General features: G+C 37.2%; 1 protein-coding gene across 9 annotated transcripts in view; it reads left to right on the plus strand.

Moving 5' to 3' along the window:
- The window catches only part of Grik1 (glutamate ionotropic receptor kainate type subunit 1), a 379854-nt gene that overhangs the window by 237039 nt on the left and 115092 nt on the right, over positions 1–27723 (plus strand). For all 9 annotated transcript variants that reach the window (XR_012447881.1, XM_074072841.1, XM_074072843.1 and 6 more), the window contains exon 4: positions 14683–14864. Coding sequence is in view for 8 of the 9 variants with exons in the window: in XM_074072841.1 (XP_073928942.1) it covers positions 14683–14864 (182 nt within the window). In the remaining variant the exon portion in view is untranslated. The remainder of the gene's footprint in view (positions 1–14682; positions 14865–27723) is intronic.

The raw sequence follows: 27723 nt of genomic DNA on the forward strand, positions 1-27723 counted from the left end.
CTTCTGACTGTATTTTGTTTAGTTTACAGTCACCCAGTGACTCTCCAGTGTCCACACAATAAAGTCCAAAGCCTTTTTTAAATCAAAGCTTTTCACCATTGAGCCATTTTTCGTCTTTACTAATCTAGGCACCAGCTTTCCTCCCCACCAATACACTCATGTCAGCTGTGATGAAAAGTCCATCATTTCTTAAATACCCCCACGTTCCCCTAACTCCTCTTCCTGAGGCTGCTCCATGAATGCTTCTCTACACAACTCACTCTTTGATGGACTACTTCATTCTCCATGAGTTCCTTGAGTTGCCAGAGACCACCAGAGGGTTCCATAACACTTTGGAAATAGAAGCATATCTCACATGTCCTATTTTATGTTATATTTACATGTCTATGTGATTGGAAATTCCTGAATTTTATCTCATTTATGTTTATTATATGCCACCTACCACAGACCTGACATAGAAAAGAATTCATTAATTCCATGTAGAAAAAAATAACACTATTGTCTGAATTTGTCGTTCAAGAATTCAGATTAGCTCTGTTCTTTGAGCTACATATTGAGTATTATGCATAATAAAATTATCAGTGAAAATTAGTAAAAGGGAGCACTTTCAAACTTTTTAATACTATTTCATTTTTCCTTGCCCTTTCACCAACCATTAGCACTTATTATTCCCCAGAGAATGAATGGTGTGCCTCCTTTATTTGGTAGAAAATCTAGTTGCATCTTATAGTGTCAGAGAAAAGTGACTATTACAGTGAAAATATGCATTTATGTATTTTCTTATGTCTCATCTCATTTTAAAAAGAAGTGAAGATAGTGTGTGATTGGATATATAATTCATAAATATTACATTGAAATCAGTCCTACTGGGAAGCTTTAGCCATAGGCAGTCATATTTTTATAGCTTCACCTGCTTGATGTACGGGAAGAAAACATATTATCAAATGAACTCCACAAACATATTTAAAGAGTCTTCAGGTAGAATATTATACAGTAAACATAAGTGTAGTTAGATCTTCCATGTGGCCTACCTTTGTTAGAGTTTCATGAGATAATAAAGTCATACTCAGTTTCATTATGATGAACTCTTTATCGTACAATCTCTCTCTACTTCTACATCTCCAGCAAAGCAAAACCATCCAAAAGGAACACAAATCAATGAAACATTGGGATTTTTTAAAAAGTTCAAACAAAGGTGTGAGCATTGTAGATTTTATATTGTATGTAGCAAAATGTAATGAGTAACTGGATGACATAAAAATTGATGCCCTATCCACCCTCTGACATTAGGTGGGCCACTCCTATATGATGGGTACTTTATATAGCAGAAAATCAAGCTGTTGTTTCTTTTACATAGGTTGCAATGATCTTTTTATATCCCTTTTAAATTCACCTGAGCTCAGATGCTCAATAAATACTTGTTGAAACTGAAAAACCAAATAATTTTGTGTATCACCCATTAAGTGAGAGATGATTCATGTTAAAATGATTTTGTCCACATTATTAAAATGCAAATGAATAATCAATTGAGTCATTAAATTGGAACCCAGAGAGTAAACAGATCAATTGAGATCAATAAAAGCAGACATCCTGAGACTTTGAGTGAGTTTAATACTGCTTGACTCAGGGTTCTTGGTTGCAGTAATTATCGAGCCATAAAAAGGAGTAAACTTAGCAAACCTGAAGGAAAAAAAAGGACTTAGGTGTGCTCAGTACCAGCCTCCCACACAGAATTATGTACCCATTAAAGAGCACTTTACTGGGATTTGTTTAGGAGTTTGTTAAATAGCCTGAAGCCAGCACAGCTGTTGTGGGACCAAATGGCCCATTACTCCCATTGAAGTCAATGGGAGCAGTGTGCATGTCTCTAAGGACAAAATTCAATTCAGGAAATACTAGCAGGCAGATTTGTGTCCTCTAGAAGTTAAAATGTAAAAAGACTCCAGAGAACACTTTGGACCAGCGAGGTTTTGACTCGCCTCATCTCCTCTGTCTCTTTCTTGGATATTCTCCCCATCAGTAACCTACTGGCTCTGAGTCTTTCATTAGGAGGTGACCCTGAGAGGTATTGAGAACTTGCTGCCCATTGGACATCCCTCTGCTTCATTAGACCCCTGGTGGAAGCCTGGCTTCCGTCCCTTCACACGTTTCAAAAAGAGCTGAGGCGCTGAGCACCAAATGCACTGTGGAGTAGATTCAGCAGCTTCTGCTTTCTCAAGGCCAAACTTAGCAAAATGTAGCCTCAGACAGTTCCACATAACACTGGCCAGCAAAATTTTTATGTAAAGAAGCCAAAAAGTATATAGCTTTGTGGCTATCTGGTCTTGGTCACCACTACTTCACTCAGCCAGAAAACAGCCAGCTATAGGCAATATGCAAATAAGTGGACACAGTGTGTTCCAATAAAACTTTATTTACAAAAATATATGCTCAACTAGACTAGGGCCCAGGGCTCTAGTTCAGCACTGCTATTAAAAAAGAAATAAATCTAATATTTATAAATTTTTGAAGCTTACGCACACATATGAAAAGACTCATAGCTCCTCCTTCTAGGTCCCTCACCCTTCTTCATCAATAGTCTTCTGTCTCATTATTTCTAGGATTTGCCAGGTTCTTTTGACAAATTTTCAGAGACGTCTTATAGGGTGACAATCATATAAAAGGCAAATTAATAAGAGAAAAGCATAACAAATTTATTTAATCAAAGTTTTAAGTGACCCAGGAGTCTTTAGAAATGATGACTCAAAGGCGCAAAACTCTTTTTTTTAGTGCTGGGGATGGAACCCAGGGCTCTGCACATGCTAGGCAAGTGCTCTACTGCTGGATTATAACCCCAGTCTCTAAAGCCATTTTTATACTTAATTTATTTGGATGAAGAATAGACAGCTATGTAGAAATATGATTGGACACAAGGAATGATTTAATGGTAACAGACAGAAGAGGGAAACCCAGGAAGACCCATCTGATTCTTCCTGGACTATCCGGGTAGCATTGCTTTCCACTGGGTGTGTGGCAGGTTCCTGTGGAATGAGAACCTTTAAGAGAAAAAGGAGAGTGTGATAGCTTTCTTTGGGAGAGAAGAGTTCTAAGTTTCTGTGACTCCCTTGGGTTGAGAAAAAATGATGGAGACAGGATGGCAGGAGAAATTCAGAAAGACTTTGCTTCTGAGCTTTTCCAATCTCTTTCAGATCAAAGTACTCAGCACTCCAAGGTGTCATACTTTGAGACATGTTCTGAGCCCAAACAGTGTTAATGGGTAATAATGACTTAAAATGTTTATTTGAAATGGATCACAGTGGATTCTAAGCTTGGTTTCTTTAAAAAGCAATGAAAACATGAACATGGCATGCCTGAGAAGGTGGGATTTAAAGTGTTCTGTTCTACTTGGTTAGATGTCCACCAACATGACCAGCATAGAGAGCTAGATCTCAATAAGCAAATGCTAACCCAAATTTCATGGGCAAAATGTGAAAAAAAATATACTTGAGCCTAGTTTCTATTTTGTGAATGACTAAGAAAACACACCTTACAGTTTTGTCTATTCCTCCTTCCTACTCTATCTTTCTGTCCTTCAATAAATTAACCCAATGTTCATGTACAGTTGGATCAGGTGATATTTTTTGAGATACTGGGGAAAACAAAGAATACCACACCAACATGCATATTCTTTGTTATGGTTGCCCTTCCCTAAGATCTAAATGGATTCCTTCTCCAGCATGCTTTTTGAAAAGTTTTATGTTTATGTGGTTATAAAAAGAATATTATTTTCTACATATTATACTTAAAATGAAGAAATATGGAAGTACATAAAACATCCAGGAAAGCCATCAGAGTTAACATTCTAGAGTATACTCTTCTAGACATTAGGTAGGCAGAATGGCAGACAGAAAGGCAGACACACAAATAGATGTCCTTGTTTAGTGAACATTTACTACTGGGCGCTACTGTAAGCACTGTTCTAAACCACGCAGAAATATCTCTGACCTCATGAATTTCACAGTCTGTTCATCTAATGGACACATTATATAAGTAAAAATTTAATATAATAGATGGTATTAATGTAATAAAGAAAAATAAAGCAGCAAATGACATTTGGGAGACTAAAGAGAAAAGATAGGGTGTGTAATTTCATGTAAGAATACCAGGGAAGTCCTCAGTAGAAAGTAATTATTGGGAGTCAAACATTAAAGAATATAAAGAACAAACCAAGCTACATGGTTACCTAAGGGAGAGTGTTCCAGATTTCACGCAGAGGTAACAGCACATGAAAAGATAAAATAACCCTCTTTAGCAACACTGTGTTGAACTCCATCATTAAAAATCTTCCATATCTTGAAGGAATAGACATATGAATAAATCTTGACTCATTATTGTAGACTCCTTTAAGCTATAAATTTAGGTAAAAAATTTTGTAAGCAAAGAAGGGAATCTCAAGTAGAAACTTTTCCTGTCCAATAATCTGCCTTTAGACTAGAGCATGGCTCAATTGGTAGAGTGCCTGCCTAGCAAGTGTGAGGCACTGAGTTCAAACCCTAGTACTACCAAAAACTAAAAATTACAATCTATTTTGAGGATAGCCCTGCCTCCCAAAGCTCCCAATTACCCCAGACCTTACTTCATTGCATATTTGTGTACAAATGTAGATTGAAAATGTTCATATGCAGAATATGGGAGAGAAGTTGAAATAACTAAAATCTTTAGGCTACAAAGGAAAAAACACACTTAGGAGGCCCATGGAATGGAGGAAGCTTTAGCTAAATCCTTCAGATGACAGTTGGTATAGGATCTAGGGAGAAGATGATATTACTATAAGGATGAACTTCTAGTCTATAGGTCTTGCAAAGGAAAGAGGGAAAAAACGTGTTAACTCCTGGCCCAGGGAATGTTCAAGTCCAGGTTGTAGGACTCTCTGTCACAAAAAGGTCCTACTTCAGAATCTTGGAGTATCAGAGAGGTTGCCCTGGACAAAACCTGAATTAATTTCCAATTCTAAATACATGCCTCTCTTGAAAACCCAAACTCTAATGTCACTGTACCATCTTGATGCCACTGTCTTTCACATGTGTTCTCTATACTTAATTATGTGCTCAAATTCTTTCTCACTGAGCTTTTACCATGAACCAGGCCATGTTCTAGGCACTTGGAATGCATCGGTGAACAAAACAGACAAAAAGTCAAGGCCTCAAATAACTTAGGTTCTATAGGAACCTAAAGAATCAACGGTTTATTCCCATATCAAGTGAATTCTATTTTTTAAACTTGAAAAGTTGTATGGAAAGAACATCAAGTAGAACGGGAGGAAGGGAATTTGGAAGCCTGAAGTGTAGTTTGCAGAATTTAAGATAATGTCACTTTGCAAAGATGAGGTTTGAGCAAAGATTTGAAAAAGCCGAGGAGGTGAGCCACCTGGGAAAAGAAGGTTCTGGGAAAGGACCAGAACTAGTATTCTAGGTGCAAGTGTGTCTGGTATATTATATGGAGATAGCAAAGAAGCCAGTATGATTGGAACAGAATGAAAGGGGAAGAGGAATGGGAGAAGAGGTAAGAGGAGAGAACCTGTGGAACCTGGAGGGTTTCAAAGGCCACTAGAAGAGCTTCTACACTTTCTGAAATGAAAAGCCATTGATGACAGTTTTTCACAGGATCAGATTCTTATTATTAGCAGATCACTTTGGTTGTTGTTGGAATTTTTGTATTTTATTTATTTTAGGGGGAACCTTAATCTTATTTATTTTCTTAAATTTTATTTTTGAATTATCATACATTAGTAATATAAAGGGATTACATTGTAAGAATTTCATACAAGCATACACTCTTGTCTTGAACAAGTTCACCCTCCATTACATTTCAACACCTCCCTTTTTCCTTTTTTTTTTTTTTTTGGTGAGTTTCATAATGCTGTCTTTATATGTATATACACACCATACTTCAATTCTATTTACCCCTTAATATGTATCTCTTCCTTTCCCTCCTCCCACTGATTCCCCCAGACAGTCCCCCATATACATTTAAGTCCCATTATTACTACTATTATGATAATCATTTTAGGTCTAGGTTCCACAAATGAGTAAGAACATTTGATATTTGGTCTTTTGAATCTCACTTGTCACACTCAGCATGATAATGTCCAGTTCCGTCCATTTTCCTATAAATCACATAATTTCATTTCTCTTTATGGCTGAGCCATTTATTTCATGTAATACACACACACACACACACACACATACATACATATGTTTTCTTTATCCATTCATTGGTTGATGGGCACGTTGATTGTTTTCATAGTTTGTCTATTGTGGAAACAGCTGCAATAAATGTGGGCATGCAAGAATCTCTCTTATATATTGATTTACACTCCAGATATTCACTCAAGAGTGGTATAACAGTATCATAAGGTAAGTCTATCTTTACTTTTTTGAGGAATTTCCATACTGATTTCCATAGTAGTTGTACAAATTTGCCCAGAACACTGTATGCTGGTGCCTTTTTCCTGCATTATTGTTTGTTTTCTTGATGACAGCCAATCTGACTGAGATGATGTGCAATTGTAGTGTAGCTTTGATTTGCATTTCCCTGATGGTTAAGGATGTTGAACATTTCTTCTTTATTTATTAGCCATTCATATTTCTTCTTCTGAGAAGTCTGTCCAATTCATTTGCCTGTTTATTCATTGTGTTATTTGTTCTTTTGCTCTTTAGTTTTTTAAGCTATTTGTATATTATGGATATTAATCCCTTATCTATTGAATAACTGATGAATTTTTCTCCCATACCCTGGACTGTCTCTTGATTATGGTAACTGTTTCTCTTGCTGTACAGAAAGTTTGTAATTCTTGCTCTTATCTCCTGGGCAGTTGGGGTCCTATTAAGAAAGTAATTACCTATACCTATATCTTTCAAAGTTTTCTCTACTTTTTCCTATAGTAATTTCCATATTTCAGACCTTACATTAAGATCTTTGATCTATTTGGATCTGATTTGTATACAAGGTGAGAGATAGGAACCTAATTTCAGTCTTCTACGTGCAGATAGCCAGTTTCCCTAGCACCATTTGTTGAAGAGGCTGCCTATTCTTCAGTGTATGTCTTTGGCTCCTTTGTCAAAGAAAAGATGGCTGTAGTTGTGTGGTGCTCTATTCTATTCCAGTGGTCATTGTATTTGTCTTGTGCCAGTACCATGCTGTTTTTGTTACTATGGCTCTGTAGTACAATTTGAAATCTGGTATTGTGATACCTGCAAGTACAGCTCCTTTTGCTCAGGACTGATTTTGTTATTTAGGGTCTTTTATTCTTCCATCTGAATTTTAGAATTGATTTTTATATTTCTGCCAAGAATGACATTGGGATTTTAATAGGCATTGCATTGAATCCATGCATTATTTTCACTAGTATAGCCATTTTCATAATATTAATTTTGCCAATCCATGAACATAAGAGATCTTTCCATCTCCTGGTGTCCTCTTCAATTTTTTTCTTCAGAGTTTTATAGTTTTTATTCTTGAGGCTTTTTACTTCCCTATTTAAGTTTACATCTATGTATTTTATTTTATTGAGGCTCTTTTTATGGAATTGTTTTTCTGTTTTATCATCTTGTTTATTATTGGTATATACAAATACTACTGATTTTTGTATGTTGATTTTATATCCTGCTATGTTGCTGAAAATGTTTACCAGATCTAAGAATTTTTCTACTAGAATCTTTGGGGTCTTAAGTATAGAATCATATCATCTGCAAATAGGGATAATTTGACTCTTCCTTCCCTATTTTAATCCCTTTTATTTCTTCCTCTTGTCTTATTGCTCTGGCTAAGACTTTCAGTACTATATTAAATAAGAGTGGGGAGAATGAACACACTTGTCTCTCCTGATTTTAGAGGAAATGATTTCAGTTGTTCTCCATTTAGTATAGCTGTAGGTTTGTCATATATAGTCTTTGTTATGTTGAGGTACATTCCTTCTATTTCTAAGTTCTTCAGAGCTTTTATCATAAAACGATGTTAAATTTTGTCAAAGGCTTTTTCTACATCAATTTCAATTGTCATGTGATTTTTATCCTTGGTTGTTGCATTAAGAAGACACTCTACAAAGGCAAAGGTAGAAATATGCAGTTTTCTTAAAGAGTGCAACATCAGGTGGCTACTGAAGAAACAAAGGCAAGAGACAGAGGTGATGGCAGTGGAAGAGTAAGAGATCATCAAAGTTGGAAACACTTTGAATGCAGAACTGGCATAATATCCTGAGGGATGTTAAATGTGGTCCTCATTTGCAAGCTTTTTTCTATATGCCTCTGGTCCTCTTTCCTTTGCCTCCAATAGTGTGGTGGCATTGGATATGTTTGAGTAATGGGTGAAGCATTGCACAGTCATTGAAGAAAGTGCATAAATAACATCCTGAATGTTCCGAACGTGCAGAATTTTTATCTCCAAGTTTGACTTCTATTTAAAAATAACTTACTGAGTACCCATCAGTACAACCTTTGTATCTTATATGACACAGATTTTAAATTAAAAAACTCATTTATTTAAGAACCTTAAAACATTTCAGATTGCAGACATTTACTTCAAGTGATTAATTTGTTTAACAGGGAAGGTAGGAAGTAAATTCCCTCCAATTCCCCTGAAATAGCAAACTTTTGTTCAGTGTTGCAATTGAGTCATAAGTCAAGAAAAACACACTGCATTCCTTTGACATAAGACAAGTGCCATATGTTAAGTTTATTTTTTAAATAGTGGGTAAGAACAAGGAGACTGTTTTCCAGTCTTATAAAAATTGCATTGCTGTGGTGGCAGTAAGGCCAGTTATGACTTAATTCATACCTATAGAATAAAAAATTAAAAATGAACCCCAAATAATAAATAATATAGTAATAACAATAATAAATAATGACAATAATAACATCCTGAGGCACAGGAAGTTGGGGAGAAGAGAAAGATTACATCACTCTAATATTTTTGTCCTGAGTCAAAGGATGCAGTTGTCATTATATGAGATGAAGAAGGTTCTAGATGGACTTAATTGGAGGAATAAGGATGATATCAAAACTTCAGTCATGAATATGTTAAGTTTGAGTTTTGGATGTCTATGGAAATCCTAATTAGAGTTATGAGTAGGCAGTTAATATACAAGTCTGAATTTCAGGGAAGTGATCAGGGCTAGTGATACAAATTTGAAAGTGCTCAGCTTATAGATAGGACTGGATAAGATCCACCAGGAAAATGAGTTCCAGACAGGTATCTCAGTACTGGATTCATGGCACATGGCCCTTGAGAGACAATCTGTTTGTTTGCTTGTTTATTGTTTCATTTTAATAATTTCCTTAAATCATTTTTAGCATGTCATAGTTGTATGAGATTTCTACAATGCAGTCTACATATGGAGTTATTTGTCATTAACCAAACATAGTACTAAAACTTTATAGCAAAGATTGATTTGAAATGAGATTAACATACATAAAAAATGTCAGTGATTGAAAGAAATAAATCCTGGGAGAAACCACGAAAGAAATGACAACCACAAAAAAGTAACAATAACTGCATTCTTGAGTACTGATTTTGTGTCTTGCACTATTCTACATCCTTCAGATAATTAACTCATTTAATATGTCCAGCCACCTGTGAATAAGTAAAATAGCTGCTCTTATGGCTGTATTTAAATAGTGACTTCAGTTTTTCATGCCTAATATCTTTCTTTCCATTGCCCCCAAAGAAAAAGGAAAGAAGATGATGAATAAAGAATCTTGACAGAAGCCTAAAACTTGGAATTAAAATAAGAAATGTTTTAGCATGGGTTGCACAGCCAAAATGGAAGATATTCCGTATAGGGTGCTGAATAAAAGAATTAGTCAATCATTTCACTTTCAGCAGTCACATCTCACCCCACTGTGTTGCTATAACTACTGAGCCGGCTGAAACCCTCCACTATCTGCCTTCCCACAATTCCACCTGAACTAACTAAGGCATGGAAAGTCCCTGATATTCAGTCCTGATAAGACAAGAAAGTTACAATTCTGTCTTTTCTCTTCCTTCACCCTTTCTAACTTTCACATGCCAATCCCTATCCTCTGACAAGAGTCCACTTAAAATTTTGAAATTCTGCTCAGGAACCCATTGTTTACCTATTGCATCCCAGGTTTATTACTTTTAGCTACCATTGATATCATTCAGAATCCAGGACCAAAAATATGCTAACTGCAACACATTTAATCTCAAATATTCAACTCTTTTACAAGGTCCTTTGTGAGCAAGAGACCCAATTTTTCTTTTGGGATGTCACCAATTAGACTTTTTGTTGTGATTTTGAAAACTCATATGCGCAAAGATCTCTATTTAAAAGTGCTATGTTTCCCTGATAATTCACTCCTTTACCCATTTGCATTTCTCAGGTCTGATTTTTCCTCCCCTCTGGAGGATTCATGCTTTATGCATAGATCCCCTTCAGAATCCTATTAGATTTGGGTATATTAATAAACCCACAAGTTTGCGAAATGCCATTTTGCATGTTTCTAAGTTCAAATGAAAAAGAAATTAACATTGAAAAGGTATGGTACGATCTTTGGGTCCCAATGGTTTATTACATTCATTTTTACAGCATCAAACCCACTCATGTGGTTTAATGACCAGGGGATTGAATTAAGACTCAAGAAAGCCTGTGTACATTGCCTTGGAACTGAGACTCATTAAATATAACTAAAGCTACCAAGGAATGGATTGTAAAGGAGACAGTTTCTCAAAATGAGAAGTGCTCAGCAGCAGCTGTGTGGAGGGGACTAATGTGTCAAATAAGGGGTTGATCTTTAAGGTCCCGTCGAATTTCTGGTGTCTGTGACTCATTTTCAGGGCTGATTCAGACAATTAACCTCACTGTGCCTCACTTTCCTCACTGTGAAATAGCACTGGCACATATCCACTTCAGAAGTATATTCTGGGTTTATTGAGCTATTTATAAGGCATAGGGCATACTTCATAAAAAGGAACAATGTAAATAACAAGATTTATTATTATTTAAGGAGAAGGCATGGAAATTTTAAACACCTATTGGAAATAGCAGGGTTTTGTTTTTTTTTTTCTCTTCTACATGCTCCACCTTTTGCCTGAGTCACTCAATATGCATGCAAATCAGCATTCTTCTATGTCATATCTGAGCACACAGAGAAGATAAGTGGCCAAAGCAAGTGTTTAGAATTGGCCATGTGAACATTTTTAAAAGTTATCTCTATATGCAGAGCCAAGCTCATACTCATGTGAAATAAACAGGCCTTTCTCTAAAGCACTTTTAAACCAAAGATGCAATTTCAGTTGCGTTCCTGGCAGTGGGGTGGGTGTGGGAGAAGGAAGCTGTTGTTGGTATTATATATCTGCATGTTTTGTATTTTTATTCAGAAGGATTCTGAGAGAAAAGTTATAAGAACAGTAGTGCGAATTTCCTAAGAATAAGGGCTTTCTTTGCTATCTAATCACAGATTACAAAATGCAAAATTTAATAATACTATTATTTAATTGCATATGGATTTATATACACATTATTTACATATATACTTATGTGTAATCATATGTGCTATATATTATTTACATAACATATATGCATATGTATAAAGTCTGTTCTCAGGATCACTTACTGCATTTAGCATTTAGTTGTAAATCTCTTTGATCCAGAGCAGTTCAGCCTTCCTTTATCACCCATGACACTGATATTTTTAAGTCAAAGTGAGATCAGGTTTTTTATAATATCACTCACTTAGATTTTTCTGGTTTCCCCTTTATCTGAATTTCATTTTTAAAGTCTCTCTAACTTCAGTGGGCTAGAAAACTGTCACATAACCAGTTTTGCATGCACCATTACAATTCATTACAACTGAAGTTCTGGGAGGGTTTGGTCACTTGGTCAGGGAACATTCGAACACAGGAGCATGCATGGCCAGCAAAGCTGGGTATTGCACTAAGTCAGTGTCCTTTCCCTGAAGTAGTTATTTGTTTAGCAAATAAGTTTAACTATTCATTACAGTGAAATGTAAATGACTGATGGATTGCTGCAAAATACAAATATAAGGGAAAGCTATCTCTAAATTTTGTCTCCTGTAAACTAAAATTTACTGAATTGTAAGTCACATATCCTTTTGCTAGTGAAAGCAGAAAGACTTTTCTTAAGCAAACAATTCCTCCAAGAAGACAGCTGTAAAATCACTGTTCCTTGCTCATTGTTTTTCTCACAACTGGAGTCTATAATCTTAAAATCTGTTGATTCTCTATCTACTTGAGACCAATTTACCTGTTTACTGGCAAAATGAAAAAAAGAAGGGTATCTTGCTGAGTTTTTTCATAAAGATAAATTTATTCCAATTTGAAACTGGTCTTTTGTATTGAGTTACTCTCCTTTTTCCTTTCTTTGTATTAATACATACATTCCTTTATGAAACAATTGTGAAAGTGGATGATCACTTTTACCTGGGAGGGAGGTTGTGTATATGAATGTCCTCATGTGTCAAATGTTTAGTGCTTTTTGTTGGTCCAAAATGTTCTTTATCTGAATACTATTTATTTCTATAATTAGTCAGTTATTCATTCATTCATTTTTTTTATCTGAAATCCAAAAGTGATACAGGGCCACTGATTTAGTGGAAGGAGACCTAGTTTAGAGTCAGAAGGTAGACTTGGTTTTAAGTGCTGAATCTGCCATTAATAACTGCCTCACCTTGAGCACATTACTCCAGCCTCCAGCAGTCTCAGTTCAGAACCTATGACATTAAGTGGTAATTGATAACTCATCCATCTCATGTGAGTTTTTGGTATGAAAACCTCCTATGGCCTCCAAGGACCTTGAAATAGGATGTACTTATTTTTCGGGCTTAGCATGGGGCTTGTCATCTAATGAGCATTCAGGAACTATTTTCCCCTACAAATGAATGAGTGAAGTAAAAAAGTGTGTGCCAACTTTAAATGCCATGAGAGTGTGTGTAAGTCATCTGAATGGGAAGAGGCACTTCAAGATTGACATTCTACTCAGCAAAGAACAAAAGAGCAGTTCTTTGCAGCATATGAAATGCACTTTTTAAAATGTTTTTCCCATTTTATTTAAAGGCCACATTGAGCTCTCCTTTGTGGTCATGCTTAAGTTAAAGAAAAAAGAAAAAGAAGTATGTAATCACAAAGCAAGAAGCCTAGGGAAAGGAAGAAAGGAAAATGGGTCCCGATTCTATTTCTTCCCCATCTCATCAAACAGTCCTAAACTGTATCTGCTCCCTCAGCACCAATAACACTTATTTATAAGGTGGGATAGTGAAGTGGAAAGATTAAGCACTGGACTCATAAATAACAATTTTAATCTATGGCTCCTGCTAGCTATCTCTGCCATTCTGAGTGAGTTACTTAATTGCTCTGGGCCTCGGTTTCAGCATTTAAAACAATAGAGGTAATAACACTTGTGCTATTGGATTATTATAAGGATTAACCAATAAAACAAATAATAACTACATGGATCCAAGTGCTCATATCACCCCCTTACCCTCTCCTCATTTTTAGTAAAAGCAGTATCATTGGAAATTTACTATACTTCAGAATCAAACCTATCTATCATGGTAGAGAAACTGTTCCAATAAATGTGATTTCTGGGGAAAAATAACTAAATAAACAAAACAAGAGAAAGAAATATGTATCAAATCTGGAGATAGCTGGTTCAAGTAATATCTTACACAATATATTCCACAATTTCCACCTGAATACTTGTAAACTTTTATATTCCCTGTTGATTTCTTGTAGTTGACAAATCCTGAAAGCACTGGACTGCGTACTTTTTTTTTAAAGTGTCAATTTTCCAACGTGGCAGAATCCTTGACTGAGAGAAAAGATCACTCAGTGTAGCAAACACCAGTCAACATTAGGGGAAGTAAGACGGAGCTGTTACATGACCGTTTGCTTTGCTCTAGTTACACTCTTCCACCAGAGTATGGTGCAGCTCAGTAGATCCACACCTGTGGTGAAACAAGCATCTGTCAATTTAGTCAGCTGTAGACATTTTGCTACAACTACCGATAGTCAAATTTCAAAGAATTTTCTGCATTTATTATCATAATCTCTAAATATTTTATGGTCTTTTTAATCAAGGAAGGATTTTCCAAGTCAACGTTTAAACATATTAGCACAAAATATAATAAGCCATTTATAAACAGCTTATTTGGACAACACTGAAAGGTTATTTAAAACAGCCCAACTAATTAGCTGGTAAACAGTATGTTATGTATAAATATTGAATGATAAGCTTACAAAAGTTCACAAAAGTTAACAACTCCAAGAAATCCTTGTATTCTTCTGGCTTTTTAGTCAGCAGGTGCTATCTATTTCATTGGGCACCTTTAGAGACTTTAAACGACTTTCTGTTTACAAAAGTTTTACAGTCACAGATGTGATTTGCTAAAGGTTTGAAGTGTTGGCTGGAAGCTGCAGAGAACAACTGCATTCTAAATAAATTCAAAATGCACTTGGGAAAATTATGTTTCCAAGCCACACATACCCATAAAGGGAAAATATCAGAGCAATCTTCCACAGAAAGAGGAATGACAAATAGGAAGTCAATAGTGTAACCTTTAGGTAGGTGACCGCTTGATACATTTGGGGAATGATCTGCATTTGACTGCAAATGGCAATAAACAATACAGATCAGTCTCTGGTGCATGATTGGATGTCATTTTCCAGGTCTAATTCGTCTGCAAGAGCTCATCAAAGCTCCCTCCAGATATAACATTAAAATCAAAATCCGCCAGCTGCCCTCTGGGAATAAAGATGCCAAGCCTCTACTCAAGGAGATGAAGAAGGGCAAAGAGTTCTATGTGATATTTGATTGTTCACACGAAACAGCCGCTGAAATCCTTAAGCAGGTAAGAGGGCTGAGCAGGAAGTAGAAGAACGGGGGAAAATGTTATTTTCTCTTTTGCAAAAATGCCATCTGGTTTTCACTTAGTGCAGTTTGATAAAGCCACAGCACTTCGGAAGGACCCTAAAGATTGCTATTTTCAGAACTCTTTAAAGAGCTAAGGGGTTAGGAAGTCCAGTTCTAGTTGTAAAGGAATGGTCTTCTGTATATGCTGGGTGATATGTGCATCCTGCCAGCAGAAGATGACAGGATATGGTAGCATTTTAAAATGATTTAAACGTGTCTTTCTTTTCTTTATATCTCTTGAAAAAAAACTGAGCCAGGTATCATTTACACAATGCCTGGCTCATCCTAAATACATTCTTCATGGCAAGACCTTTTTGGTCAAACATGCAGGATTCCAAGCACAATAGAAAGGGGACAGGCACAGTAATAGAAAAGATGCTTCTCTTTCCTGTTTTGCCATAGACAATGAGCTGCTAAGCCTTCATCTTCACAGATAATGTGGGTGGCACCACCTAGTCAACTTTGAAATCCTATACAAATGAAAAATGTTAGTAATGTGCAGAATAAAAATAACACCAATAATTGAGTAGCAGTTTCTGAACACTTACTCTAATGCTCAAGAAACAAAATTCAGAATTAGAAAAAAAATAAAGCATAGACTATTGGTTTTCACTCTAGAGTGACTGTGCTCCCCAAAGATTTATGGCAATATCTGGAGACAATTTTGATTCTCATAGTTGAGACTAGGGCACTGTATTGACAATTTGAGGGTAGTGGCCAGGGATACTGCTAAACAACTTATAATGTACATCTGGAAAGCACAGAAGTTTCAAACAGAAGCAGTAATTAAAGGTCAAGGGGTTAAATTTTGAGGAAAGTCAAAAAAATTGCCAAGTTATATTTATATGACTTCATGGGTAATTCTTTGTACTTAGTTATTGTCACATAAGCTACTATTCTTATCTAAAATAATGTAAGCTGTTATTGTACTCTTTAGTTTAAAAACTCTGAGGTTGCTATGGTGTTAATGGGCAGTAATTTCGTTAAGTACAAGTCACTCCATTCAAATGAGAACTGTCAATCTCTGAACCACTAGCAAGAGCCATCTTTGAATGGTCATCTGTCCTGACTCTATTACTCTATCTTCATACTTGCAAGAGCAACTTTCTGTAGTCATTGAGTTCAGAATTAAAAGTTACTTGCCCTGGAAGCACACAGTCAAGAAAGTCAACCAGATGTTTGTGTTATTCACTGAATGATTACATTAAAAAATTCTATTTAGAATCTATTATAGTTCAGATATGGTTTGAGTGTGTCTCTCAAAGTGTTATATGTTGGAACTTGATCCTTGGTGTGGTGGTGCTGAGGTAGAAGAAACTTTAAGAGGTAGGGTTTAGTGAAGGTAGTCAGGCCATTGGGGTGCTGACCCCAGAAACAATGACTATAATTTTCATGGGGCCCTGGTTAGTTCCCAGAAGAGTGAATTGTTTAAAAAAGAGCACACCTGACCTCTGACTTTCTCTGGCTTCTTTTCTGTCTCACCATGCAAACTCTTCTACACATGCCTTAAGTATTGTGATGCCACCGACCATGTGGCTTTCACTAGAGGCCAAACAGAAGGAGCCTCCCAATTTTAGATGTTCAGTCTCCAAAATTGCACAATAAATAAGTCTCTTTCCTTTTAAACTGCCAGTCTTGGGTATTTTGTTATAGAAACAGAAAACAGACTAATATAGAGTCATAGAACATATTTAATGTTACAATTGAAATAATCACAAACATCAATACATCTAATCCTCTCATGCAGCAAGAGGCAAGAGGCAAACACATCCAGTGCTTTCTCCACCATGAGAAGTTGCCTCTCTGATTAGATGAGAGTTTCTGTCACTCATTTCTACCCAATAATTGCATTACCAAATCATTAGATATTATAATTCTCTCTTAGTAGTAAGGAAACACGCATGTTGCAATCATGTCAATAACTAAATAACTTTAAAGGTAAATAAATATAATCATTAGTCCTTTATCTTAAGGCTTCATTTGAGAGTTTTTCCCATTTGAGAATTTTAATGCAATTCATTACAGGATGTAATGGAGTGTGAATCCGAACCAAGAAAAACACCCAGATTTTATGTGAAGCCGTAAAAATGTAAATAAACATTCCTTCCCAAGAGGCTGTTATAATGGGTTGGGGGCTTTTGTTACATTTAAGAGAATCATTTGCTAATGAGACTTTTCTTTGTAATATACCATTTGGCTCATATATAACTGTCCACCTCTGTCCCCAAAAATAGGCCTGAAATACGCAAGAGAGTTGTGTGGTGGGCCTGGGGAAAGGCTTTTCCTTCATTTTCATAATTGTAAACACAGTGTCCCTTTGATAGAAGTAGCTCTCCCCTAGACTTCTAGAGAGTACATCATCCAAAAGACAATAAGGCAAAAACGAAACCTTGAAGAAAAGTGATCCCAAGAACTATCTGGTGAGGACAAGAGGAAGTGAGATTAGTTCAGCTTTTCATTGGTTATTGACACAAACACTTTTCCCTCCATCCTTGGTCTTATCTTTCATCCTTATTTTTCCTAATCATTTCAGTGGTAAGATTAGTATAAGACTTGGTGGAAGGGACAAAAGAGACCCCTTATCTAGTTTTTGTTCCAGACTGATGAACTGCAAGCACTTTGGAGGGAAGAATGCTTTTTGAAAGGTTCCGTCATGAAACCACTACCATATTGCATGTGAAAATCCATTGCTCATTTTGCAGTCACTATAGAGAACCCACATTGGATTAATAGGGTTACATTTGGACCTACAGAGCCTCTTATACTTGAAAAATTATATTAGATACCTTAAAACTTCCTATTCTGTTCAAAATGTGACTTAACCACTATGTGATTCAGTTTAAGTCATTCCATTAACCCTGGGCAACAACCTATAGAAACAAAGACAGAGATTCTGCCTCTAGCTGTCTCTAGGAGGCAGAGGACTCAGGAGTTCTGGGTCCTGACTCTGTTCATTACTCAATGAATCTTTCTACTGAGGAAAAGAAAGGAAGGAAGGAGTCTTATCTGTTTTACCAAGGGCCTCACCGTGGTCTGCCATCACGGCATGTGAGCTCAAACAATCCTCCCAGTAAGTTTGATCCAAGGTCACTCTCTGAGGAACCACCCTCCTCAGATCCTGTGTGTTGATTTTACCAAGAAGGTCTCTCCATCAGAATGGACAACCATTCTGAAACAGCCTGCCAGAAATGTCTGGGAAAAACTCTACCACTTGGTGTGGGGCTCCTTTAAACAAAATTGGAATTCACAGCTTTTACTTTTTGGTATGAAAATCACTGCTGAGAACATTTTCTGTGCCTGGTCAACTTGGCTGTCTCCTCACATGCACTTCCTGTGCTTCCTTGCACCTTCATCACCTTTTCCCACTTTTTAATGATTCTTAAGAAAAACATGAATTAAATGCACTTTAAAGAAGGTATTTGACATTTATCTAAAAGCAAAAAAATGGAGAAAAGTCTACAGTTATTCTTAGGCATGCTAATCACGTAACAAAGTAATTATTCCTATTCATATTGAACAAGTACTATATGATGAGAATCTGAAAAGTTATTTCTCAAAAATTAGTTCGAAATTCAAATGTCAAGACTTGATTAGGCTACAGAGGAGTACAGCTTTCATATGAACGAACTGTCTTCAGAAGTTTCGGTAATCAGAGAGTTGACCTACCAACCAGCAGGTTACATGGTGTCCTCTTCCTCCCTTATCCCAAAACTACCTCCCCAAATGTGTCCTGGTATTTGAGAAGATGCTGCCTTCTGCTTCACCTGCCTGAGGTGTGAAAACCTGTCTCCTTCTCACTTCTACTTCCTGCAGGTCCCATTCTTCTCCTGCTGACTCTTAGTTACCTGTCACACATCCACTGTCATTCACACTGAGTGACTCCACCATGGAAGTGATGATAGCAGATGAACTTAGAGAATGAAGGAAGACTACACATGAAACTCTCCACTTGTGTCTAGCTAGCTTCTGGACATAAACAACCATCTCATTTAGCTGACACAGTAACCCTTGACATACTTGATATTATTCCTCTTTTACAATTAAAATTAAAGCTCAGAGATCACACTAATTTCATCTAATATGTACTGGCGTGCTCTTAATACACAACACTAAAGTCTGCAGGACCTGCAGGAGGCTGCAGCCTCCAGTGTTCCACTTCAGAGGTACCTGCCTAGTCACATAACACACCCTTCTGTTCCCACATCACAGCCTTGGTACTTGCAGTTGCCAAAGGCTAGAACATTCAACCTTCCCTAAAGTCGGGTTCAACTAGGTCCTCATGATTATCTCTTGATAAAGAGCAGTGCCTTTGTCATTTCCTACATCCCTACATTCTACTTAGTCTGCTCCATAGCTGCAGTAAAAGTCTGTAATTAATTAAGTCATTTACTTATGAGTCATGTATGGTCCTTACTGGACAATACATTCCAGAGGACAGAGCTTTCTTTGTCTTTTCCTCTAAGTGCCCAGTCCCCCCTAAATTATGTGATACATAATGAGTGTCCCATATATTTCTGTTGAATAAACAAATGAATGACCCAGGAACTGTGTTAGAGGCTTTTAATAAGAAATCTTCAAAGTCACCTTCCTTCCCACTCAGAATATTATCTTCCCAACTCTGTCAAACACATTTGGACAAATCACTCCTCACTGCCTCAGTTTCCTCAAAAGAAAAGCTTCATTCCATCTGGAAATCCTACATTATTAAGAAATTAGAATGAATTTGAGCCTATGACTCTACTACCTGAAAGTAAATTTGACTCTTTGGAGGACTGCACAGTTGCTTTCAAGACTGAGCAAGCAAGAGGGCTTTCTAGCACAACAGCCTGTGTGCTAATTGTCCTCTGAAGAAGAAGAAGAGTGAGGGGCACTGGGGCACGCCATCCAGCAGGGACGCTGCATGGGGCTTGGCCAATTTCCTGAGCTGGAGAGCTGCCAGTGGGTGAGCTTGAACACAGTTTCCAACTCAGAAAACCTGCGCCATCTTTTACATGAACAAATGACAGAAGAGGGTCTTTTCCCTACACAGCCCTTGTGGCAATGAGGATTAAGTTGGAATTGAGCCATTAGTCTCATAAAACATTTAGTATGAAAATATTTTGTAAAATTTTATTGCATTTCCTCCCTCAACATTTGCATGCTCATGCATTTTTTTCTTTCCTTTTGTTCTCTTTCAATTAACATAAAGTAAGGCTAGGAAGAAAGTGCATTTTTTTTATGCCTGGCTTCTCTGCTAGGAAGTGCAATGGCAATTCTGATTAATCAAATAATTTTCTGCATTGATTCTTCCCTCATATATGTTGTGCCCACTGACTGTGATGAGGGCAAACAGGTTATTAGGTAAGTTTCACTACATGTTTCTGCACTTCAGAAGCAACCACCAGTCTTCATCTCTCAGACAGAAAACATGAATTAAGCACAACCATGTTATGCTAGAAGGTTGCAAGCCTGTGTCCACTAAATCAGACTGCTTTTACATCCATCATTTCTAATTATAAACATATAGAATAGGACTAATACCTTAGGGGCTACTTTTTACTGAGCACATTGTATCCCAGGCATAGTGCTAAACAGGTTTAATGCAACTATCATTTTATTTTTGGGGGGTGGGGGGGATCAGTAGTGGGGCTTAAAAGCAAAGCCTTTGCACTTGCTAGGCAGGTGCTCTACCACTTGAGTCACCCATACCCCAACCCTGAGCCTTTTTTGCTTTAGCTAGTTTCTAAATAGGGTTATTTTCATTTATACTCAGCTGGCTTGGACTGCAATCCTCTTATTTACACTTCCCACATAGCTGGGATGTCAGGCATGTGCCACCATGCTCATTTTTTTTATTGGTTGAAATGAAGTCTGTGAACTTTTTCCCAGTCTGGCCTTTAACTGCAGTCCTACCAATCTCTGCCCCCAAGTAGTTAAGATTACAGCATAAGCCATCATACCCAGCCAATCATTTAATTATAATAGGAAACTCTCTATAGAAGAAGCTGACAGAGCTCAGATTTTGTAATTTGTCCAACATCACACAGTCAGGAAGTGGCAAGACTGGGATTTGAAACTTATCTCAGAATTTGAAGGGAAAATATTCTATTCTGCTGTGCTGATGTTATATCCAACAACTGTTTCTTGAACTAATAAACCTAGAACACATTTTAATTAAGCCTATACTTCGTGCATGCAGTTGTTTCATTTTATTCTCTAACATCCAACCATGTCTACCTTTGTTTAAGGCCTGAGTAAATGCTGTGATATCAAAAGTCCCATGGCCGTGTAGATAGTGTGGTACACACACAGCAGAGAATTTCATTCTTTCATTCAGCACATTTTTTGCTGAGCATTGACTGAAGGTGATAAAGATACAACAGTGAAAACAATAACAACAAAAACCCAAATCTTTACCCCAGAGGCAAAAAGAGATCCTGAAAATGAATGTCACCAAAATATAGCTATCCAATACCTTAAAACTGGTCTGAAGCCATGAAGTTATTTTCTAAACTGTAAGGGACTGTAAGTAGAATCTTAGATCAAAGTTTGCGATATCCAGTTGCAAATTCTGCTCTTTCCCTAGTAGAATAAAATGACTACCATTTATTTGGTGCTTACTATATACTGGAATATGACATGTACTTGGTTGGAATGATCTCTTTTTCTCCTTCAGAATATCCCATGTTACAGAGCAGAACATTAGGGTTCAGGTCACACACTCACTGCCAAAGCAGTGACTTCAGATCAGGGTCTGACGCCCTCATTACTTGAGTTGCTCAGATTTTCTAAGCATGCACCTTTGATTCCTCTTCAACTCCATCCCCTCAGCTGTAAGTAGCATTCCTGGATTCAAATCTGACTAGGCAGCTTTTCAGCTCTGAGCTCCATGCATACACATGGTCAAGGAGCCTCCTACTAGTATCCAGGCATAAAAGTAAAGTGTGCATTGCCTGGTAGGCTATCAAAGAAATGGAGAACTAATTAAGCAGTACATTCTCTTTTAAAATTCCTCAAGTCCTTTGATAGTCTTTGAGCCTGCTAATTGATAAGTTCATTACTTTGGAAAAATCTGACTATGTAATAATGATGGATCTCAATTTACACTAACTGGATGATAATTTGTAGTATATTATACAGTTATTTGGCAGAACATTCTCATCCGAATTATGTTTCTCTCAGGCTGATATTAAAGTCTATTTACAGCTCTCGAGCATATAGTTACTTTTAGTTACAAGGAGATGTTCATAGATCTCTGAGTATTTTACTTAATTATGTACAAAAGTCAATTGACCTTTATGGACGACAACAACAATTTGCTGAAATGTATGCAATTTGTCCACATTCTTAGTGTGCAGGACCCACTTGAGGATTCTCAGAAGTCTCCAAAGAGTAGATTTGGAAAAGGACTAAGATGTGTTTCAATTTGATTTATGATGAAATATAAATCAAATTATATATGCATGTGTATACAAATATATACCTCAAAAATACTCTAATGGATAATTCTAGGCACATAAAACTTGGCTTTAGTAGAGGATAACAAAAGTTATTTTGGTAATGGAAGCAGGAGTACTTCAGAAAGATTCATGAAAGGAATTTGAGGTTGTATACATTGGGCACATCTTAATCCTTAGGTACAGTAGACTCTAGCTTTATTTAAAGTTGTGAGGTGTGCCTGGCCCAAAATGTGCATTTTTGCTGAGAAGGTCCACAGCATCCAGTAGATTTTCAAAAAAAGCCTGCAGACTAAAGGTAAAAACATCCCTCTGCTGTGTCAACCACATCTGCTTCTTCAACCCTTTGTAGATGCAACATTTTACCTAAAGCATCCTTCATCCCAACTTTCCCCATGATTTAGCTAAACTCTTTCTCTGTCCTAAGGGTTATCTTATGAAAAATGAAGCAGCTAGCATTTTTGGAGTGTTTTTTTTTTTTTTTTTTGAGACTGCTTCTTGGTAGGCGACCCAAGATAGCTGACCTCAAACACACCATGTAACCCAGTCTGGCCTCAAACTCATGATCTTCCTACCTCTGCCTCCCTAAGGTTGAGATTACAGGTATGTGCCACCATGCTTGGTCTCTTTATGAGGGGTTTTCTGTGTGTTTAATTCTGTGCTTGGGTAGACAGAGGCTTTAATACAATTAAAAACTTCAATGCACTGGATGGGATCATCACTTAGTAGAGGACCTGGAGACTTGTTATTTTCCACTTGCTTTCCATGAGAGGACACTAGTACCTACCTCACATCCTCTTGAGAAACGTGAGATGTGACAATGTGGGCAAGGCACTAAGCCAACCCTGGTGCACAAACACTCCGCATGCTAAAGATTATGTCACCATTACCATTAGTGCAAGAGTGAATCAGTGTTTCCTGACCCTAACTGTATCACTGCATTGCCTCTTACATGTGTCGCAGCAATGGGTTGAAAAGCTCCTCTCAGTCTGGCATGCCAGGTCTTCACATGTGAGGAAGGTCTAGCAGGGTGATGTCACATCTCTGTGCCAGACTTAACTCCTCGTCTCTTCTGCTTCACCCCTCCCTAAACAAGTCTCTCCTCCTCTGACCCTTCTCTTGGTGACTAGAAATATCATCCAATTACACAAGCTGGAAACCCACTTGACTGTCTCTTATTGGTCCCATTTATGAGTTACCAAATGTTGGGGATTTGCCTTCTGAATAAGTCTCTAACTCACCCTCTCTTTCTGTAGCTCTCTCTCCAACTTCTTCTGAACTTATACAATTGTTCTTTCTGCCATATGTACCCTTCTTCTGATTTTCCCCATCCAGTCTCCATATTGTCCCAAAACTCTTCATTTTAAATAAAATATCTGCCTTTATCCTTCTATATTTGAAATCCCTACATTCTGCTCCCCAGGAAGCACTATCCTAAAAATAAAAGGAACAGTGCTTAGCATCCCATGCACACCTTTCACCTGCTACCATGACAAAATCATGCACTCAGAAAGAGCTATTAGTCTATTATATAATTTCACCTGGGAAAGAAATACGTGACAAATTTTATAAACTATCTTTCTTTTCTATTTTTTTTATTTGGGATGCTAGAGACAGAACTTAGGAAATCACACATGGTAAACAAGTGCTCTACCACTGAACTGAACAGTAAGCCTTTAACTATTCTTTCATAACAAAACATGAATCCATTAAGGAGATTAACGTTCTTCCCAAATATCATGGAACATATTCAAAATCGTGAGGAACCTGGATCTAATTAATTCTAACATCTAAAGAGATGTGTAGCAGAAACACATGTAGGTTTGAATTCCTACAAAAGGAGAACAGTAAATGAAGCACCTCTTGCCAGATCTAAAGTATGTCCAAAAGATAATCTTTCATAGTTGGGAGGCTCTCTTAAACATAGATGGAGAACCAGGCACAGTAGCTTATGCCTATAATCCCAGCTACTCTGGAGGTAGAGATCAAAAGGACTATAGTTCAAGTCCAGCAGGAAAAAAAGTTAGCAAGACCTTATCTCAACAAATTAAATAGGTGTAGTTGTACAAAATACAATCCTAGCTACTCTGGAGGCATAGGCAGGAAGATTGCAGTCCAAGGCCACCCCAGGCCAAAAGTGTAAGACCCTATCTAAAAATATAACTAAAGCAAAAAGGACTGAGGGCATTGCTCAAGTGTAGACTAATTGCCTGGGAAGTGTGAAGCCTTAAGTTAAAATCCCAGTATAGCCAAAAATAAATAAATAAATAAATCACTGGGCATCTTACAGAACTCACTCAACTTGACTTGATGGGTACAGCTCTTAAAGTATATCTTCAACCCCTGTGATTCCAACTTTGGCTTCATCAGACAACCTTATGCTCTTATTTATTTGGGTAGTCTATAAGGAATTGCTGATGTTTGTACCATCTACATGTCCCACTATCAATTAACAGATTACTATCATAGTAAGGTCCCAGGATTGAAATCCAGCCTGGATTTGAACACTGTAATGATGCTTTGTCCCTCAGATCTGTGCATGATGAAAACACTTCCCCTCCAACTGCATAGAAAGAACTTGTAGTGTAGTGGACTATACCAGGTAATTAGTAGCTGCAATTGTCATTGCTCTGGCTTAAAACAACAATGATGGCTTACGTTATCTTTGGTTAACAAAAATCAGTTTTTCTCAACCCTGGTGCATTTACAAAATATTCACACCTAGAACACATCCCAGATAAATCAGAATATTTAGAGATAGGACTTCAATCACTGGTAATTTTAAAACGTTCCTCGGTGATTCTAATACACAGAGAAATACTGGTATAGATAATTTTTTCTAAGCCTGATAATTTCCAGCAAATTAACAAAATGAATCACTCAAAAAGTTAAGAATCAGTTTGCAGACTTATGAGGACTTCCCTGGACCATAGCTATTTCTTGAGACCACCACAGAGTAACTGCACCCCATCTCCACTGAAAGCTTACCCAGAGACAAATTTGAAGTATAATTTTTATTACCACTATTATGAAATTAGCTTATTACAAAAAGATTATTCTACACACAATAATCTACACATCTACAATAATTCTATACTTAATAAACATATTCTGTTTGCCTTCCAGCTTCTAGATTTTGTTCAATACTTTGCTATTAAAACTTTCCTTTCACAGTATTCTTTTTTGTATATCATCTTTTCTGCCAGTTTCCCCTGGACATTGCAGAGTATTTATTTTTTAGGTTCATGAAATCCTCCAAAAACTCCATTCTTTCCTATTTGCCAGACTGTCTGTTTCATCTGCTATGGAAAATCTTTTTCCTCCTGCTCTGTTCTCAACAAGCTACAGTCCTTAAATAGCACAATCTCATCTGTCATGCACCTGGATGGGGCAACCTGGCTCTTCTAGTAGGATCGTCTTCTGAAGCTCAATTAAGGTCCTCTGGCTTCCACAACATCTATTGACATCGATGGTCAATATCAACTTCCTCTCCCCTCTGAATATACCTCTGGAAAAGGAATTTTATTAAAAAAAAAGTCAAGACTGAGAGACACTGCCAAATAGTACAGGCACTCTATTTACTGACTTTTCATTGAATATCCTTCGCTTTTCTTTGTTAAGTTGAATAGGGAGGAACAGGGCTGGGTTTCTAAATGGTACCAGCTCTAGACTGAGTTTCTCTTGTGTCTGTGCACATACATCCTGTTAGTATGTGTATGTGCAGAGGGCAGATAAATTAAAAAATTTGCCAACCTCAAGCAAAAAAATTATTTTTCTTCTTGTTACATTCATTTGACGTTAATACACCAAAGTTGTCCGTTCTCTTGCAGCATACACACGGAAAGCTGTGAAAATGAGGTGCATTGGCTTTCTACTGTTATTGTAACAAAGTTAGTGGCTTAAAACAATAGCAGTGTCTGCTTTTACAGTTTTGGAGGTGGGAAGTCTGAAATGAAGCTATTGGCCAGGCTGCTTTTCTGCTGGTGGCTCTGGGAAAAGAGTCCAGTCCCCTGTACTTTCCAGCTTCTAGAGGCTGTCCTCCTTTCTGGGGCTGTGTTCCCACATCACGTTGCGTCTTCCCCCTGCTTCAGTTTTCACATACTTTCTCTGTTTCGGGTGCTTCTGTTTCCTTCTTGTGAGGATCCTTGCGGTTCCACTGGGCCCGTTCAGATAATTCAATGCAATTTCCCCATCTCAATCCTTCATGTAATCACATCTGCAAGATCTTTTTTTCCATATGAAGTAAAATATTACTAGGTTCTGGAATGAGGATATGGAAATCTTGAGGGAACCATTATTCAGTCTGCTTCAGAAGGAAATGGATCTTTTTCTTTTTTTTTTTTTTTTTCATTTTTCTTTTATTATTCATATGTGCATACAAGGCTTGGTTCATTTCTCCCCCCTGCCCCCACCCCCTCCCTTACCACCCACTCCACCCCCTCCCGCTCCCCCCCCCTCAATACCCAGCAGAAACTATTTTGCCCTTATCTCTAATTTTGTTGTAGAGAGAGTATAAGCAATAATAGGAAGGAACAAGGGGTTTTGCTGGTTGAGATAAGGATAGCTATACAGGGCATTGACTCACATTGATTTCCTGTGCGTGGGTGTTACCTTCTAGGTTAATTCTTTTTGATCTCACCTTTTCTCTAGTTCCTGGTCCCCTTTTCCTATTGGCCTCAGTTGCTTTAAGGTATCTGCTTTAGTTTCTCTGCATTAAGGGCAACAAATGCTAGCTAGTTTTTTAGGTGTCTTACCTATCCTCACCCCTCCCTTGTGTGCTCTCGCTTTATCATGTGCTCAAAGTCCAATCCCCTTGTTGTGTTTGCCCTTGAGCTAATGTCTATGCTTCAGCACTTTCTGGGATCCAATCTTTTGTATGCTATCTACTGTGTTTTTGGAGACATAAGTTCATTCCATGTGGCATAATTTTCTTGTAACAATAAAAACTTACCTAAAAGCATACTTATACCTAGCTTCTTCTACTGGTGATCAAAATTAAAAACTGAGTGGCCAAAGGAGCATCCCATTCAGGGGATAATACAGCTGAAATCATCATGAAGCTGACAAATGAAAAAGAGCCACACACCCTGGAGCTCAAAATTTCATCCTAAATTGCTGTTCTGAGGCTTGATATCACTCAACTGGTTTTCTAAAGATTCTTAAGCTGAAGGAACATCTTTCTATCGTGAGGTAAAACTATTATTTTAGTCACATTGCATGTTACACATCTGGAAGTTATTCACTTGAAATTATTGATTAGAAACCATGTCTGATGGTTTTAAATTTATCCTGATATTGAGAAGGCTATAAAAGGACCACTATACTTCAGGTTAGTCGATATAAACTTCCAGGACACCTATT

This window comes from Castor canadensis, chromosome 5, assembly GCF_047511655.1.
Source record: "Castor canadensis chromosome 5, mCasCan1.hap1v2, whole genome shotgun sequence".
Lineage (NCBI taxonomy): Eukaryota > Metazoa > Chordata > Mammalia > Rodentia > Castoridae > Castor > Castor canadensis.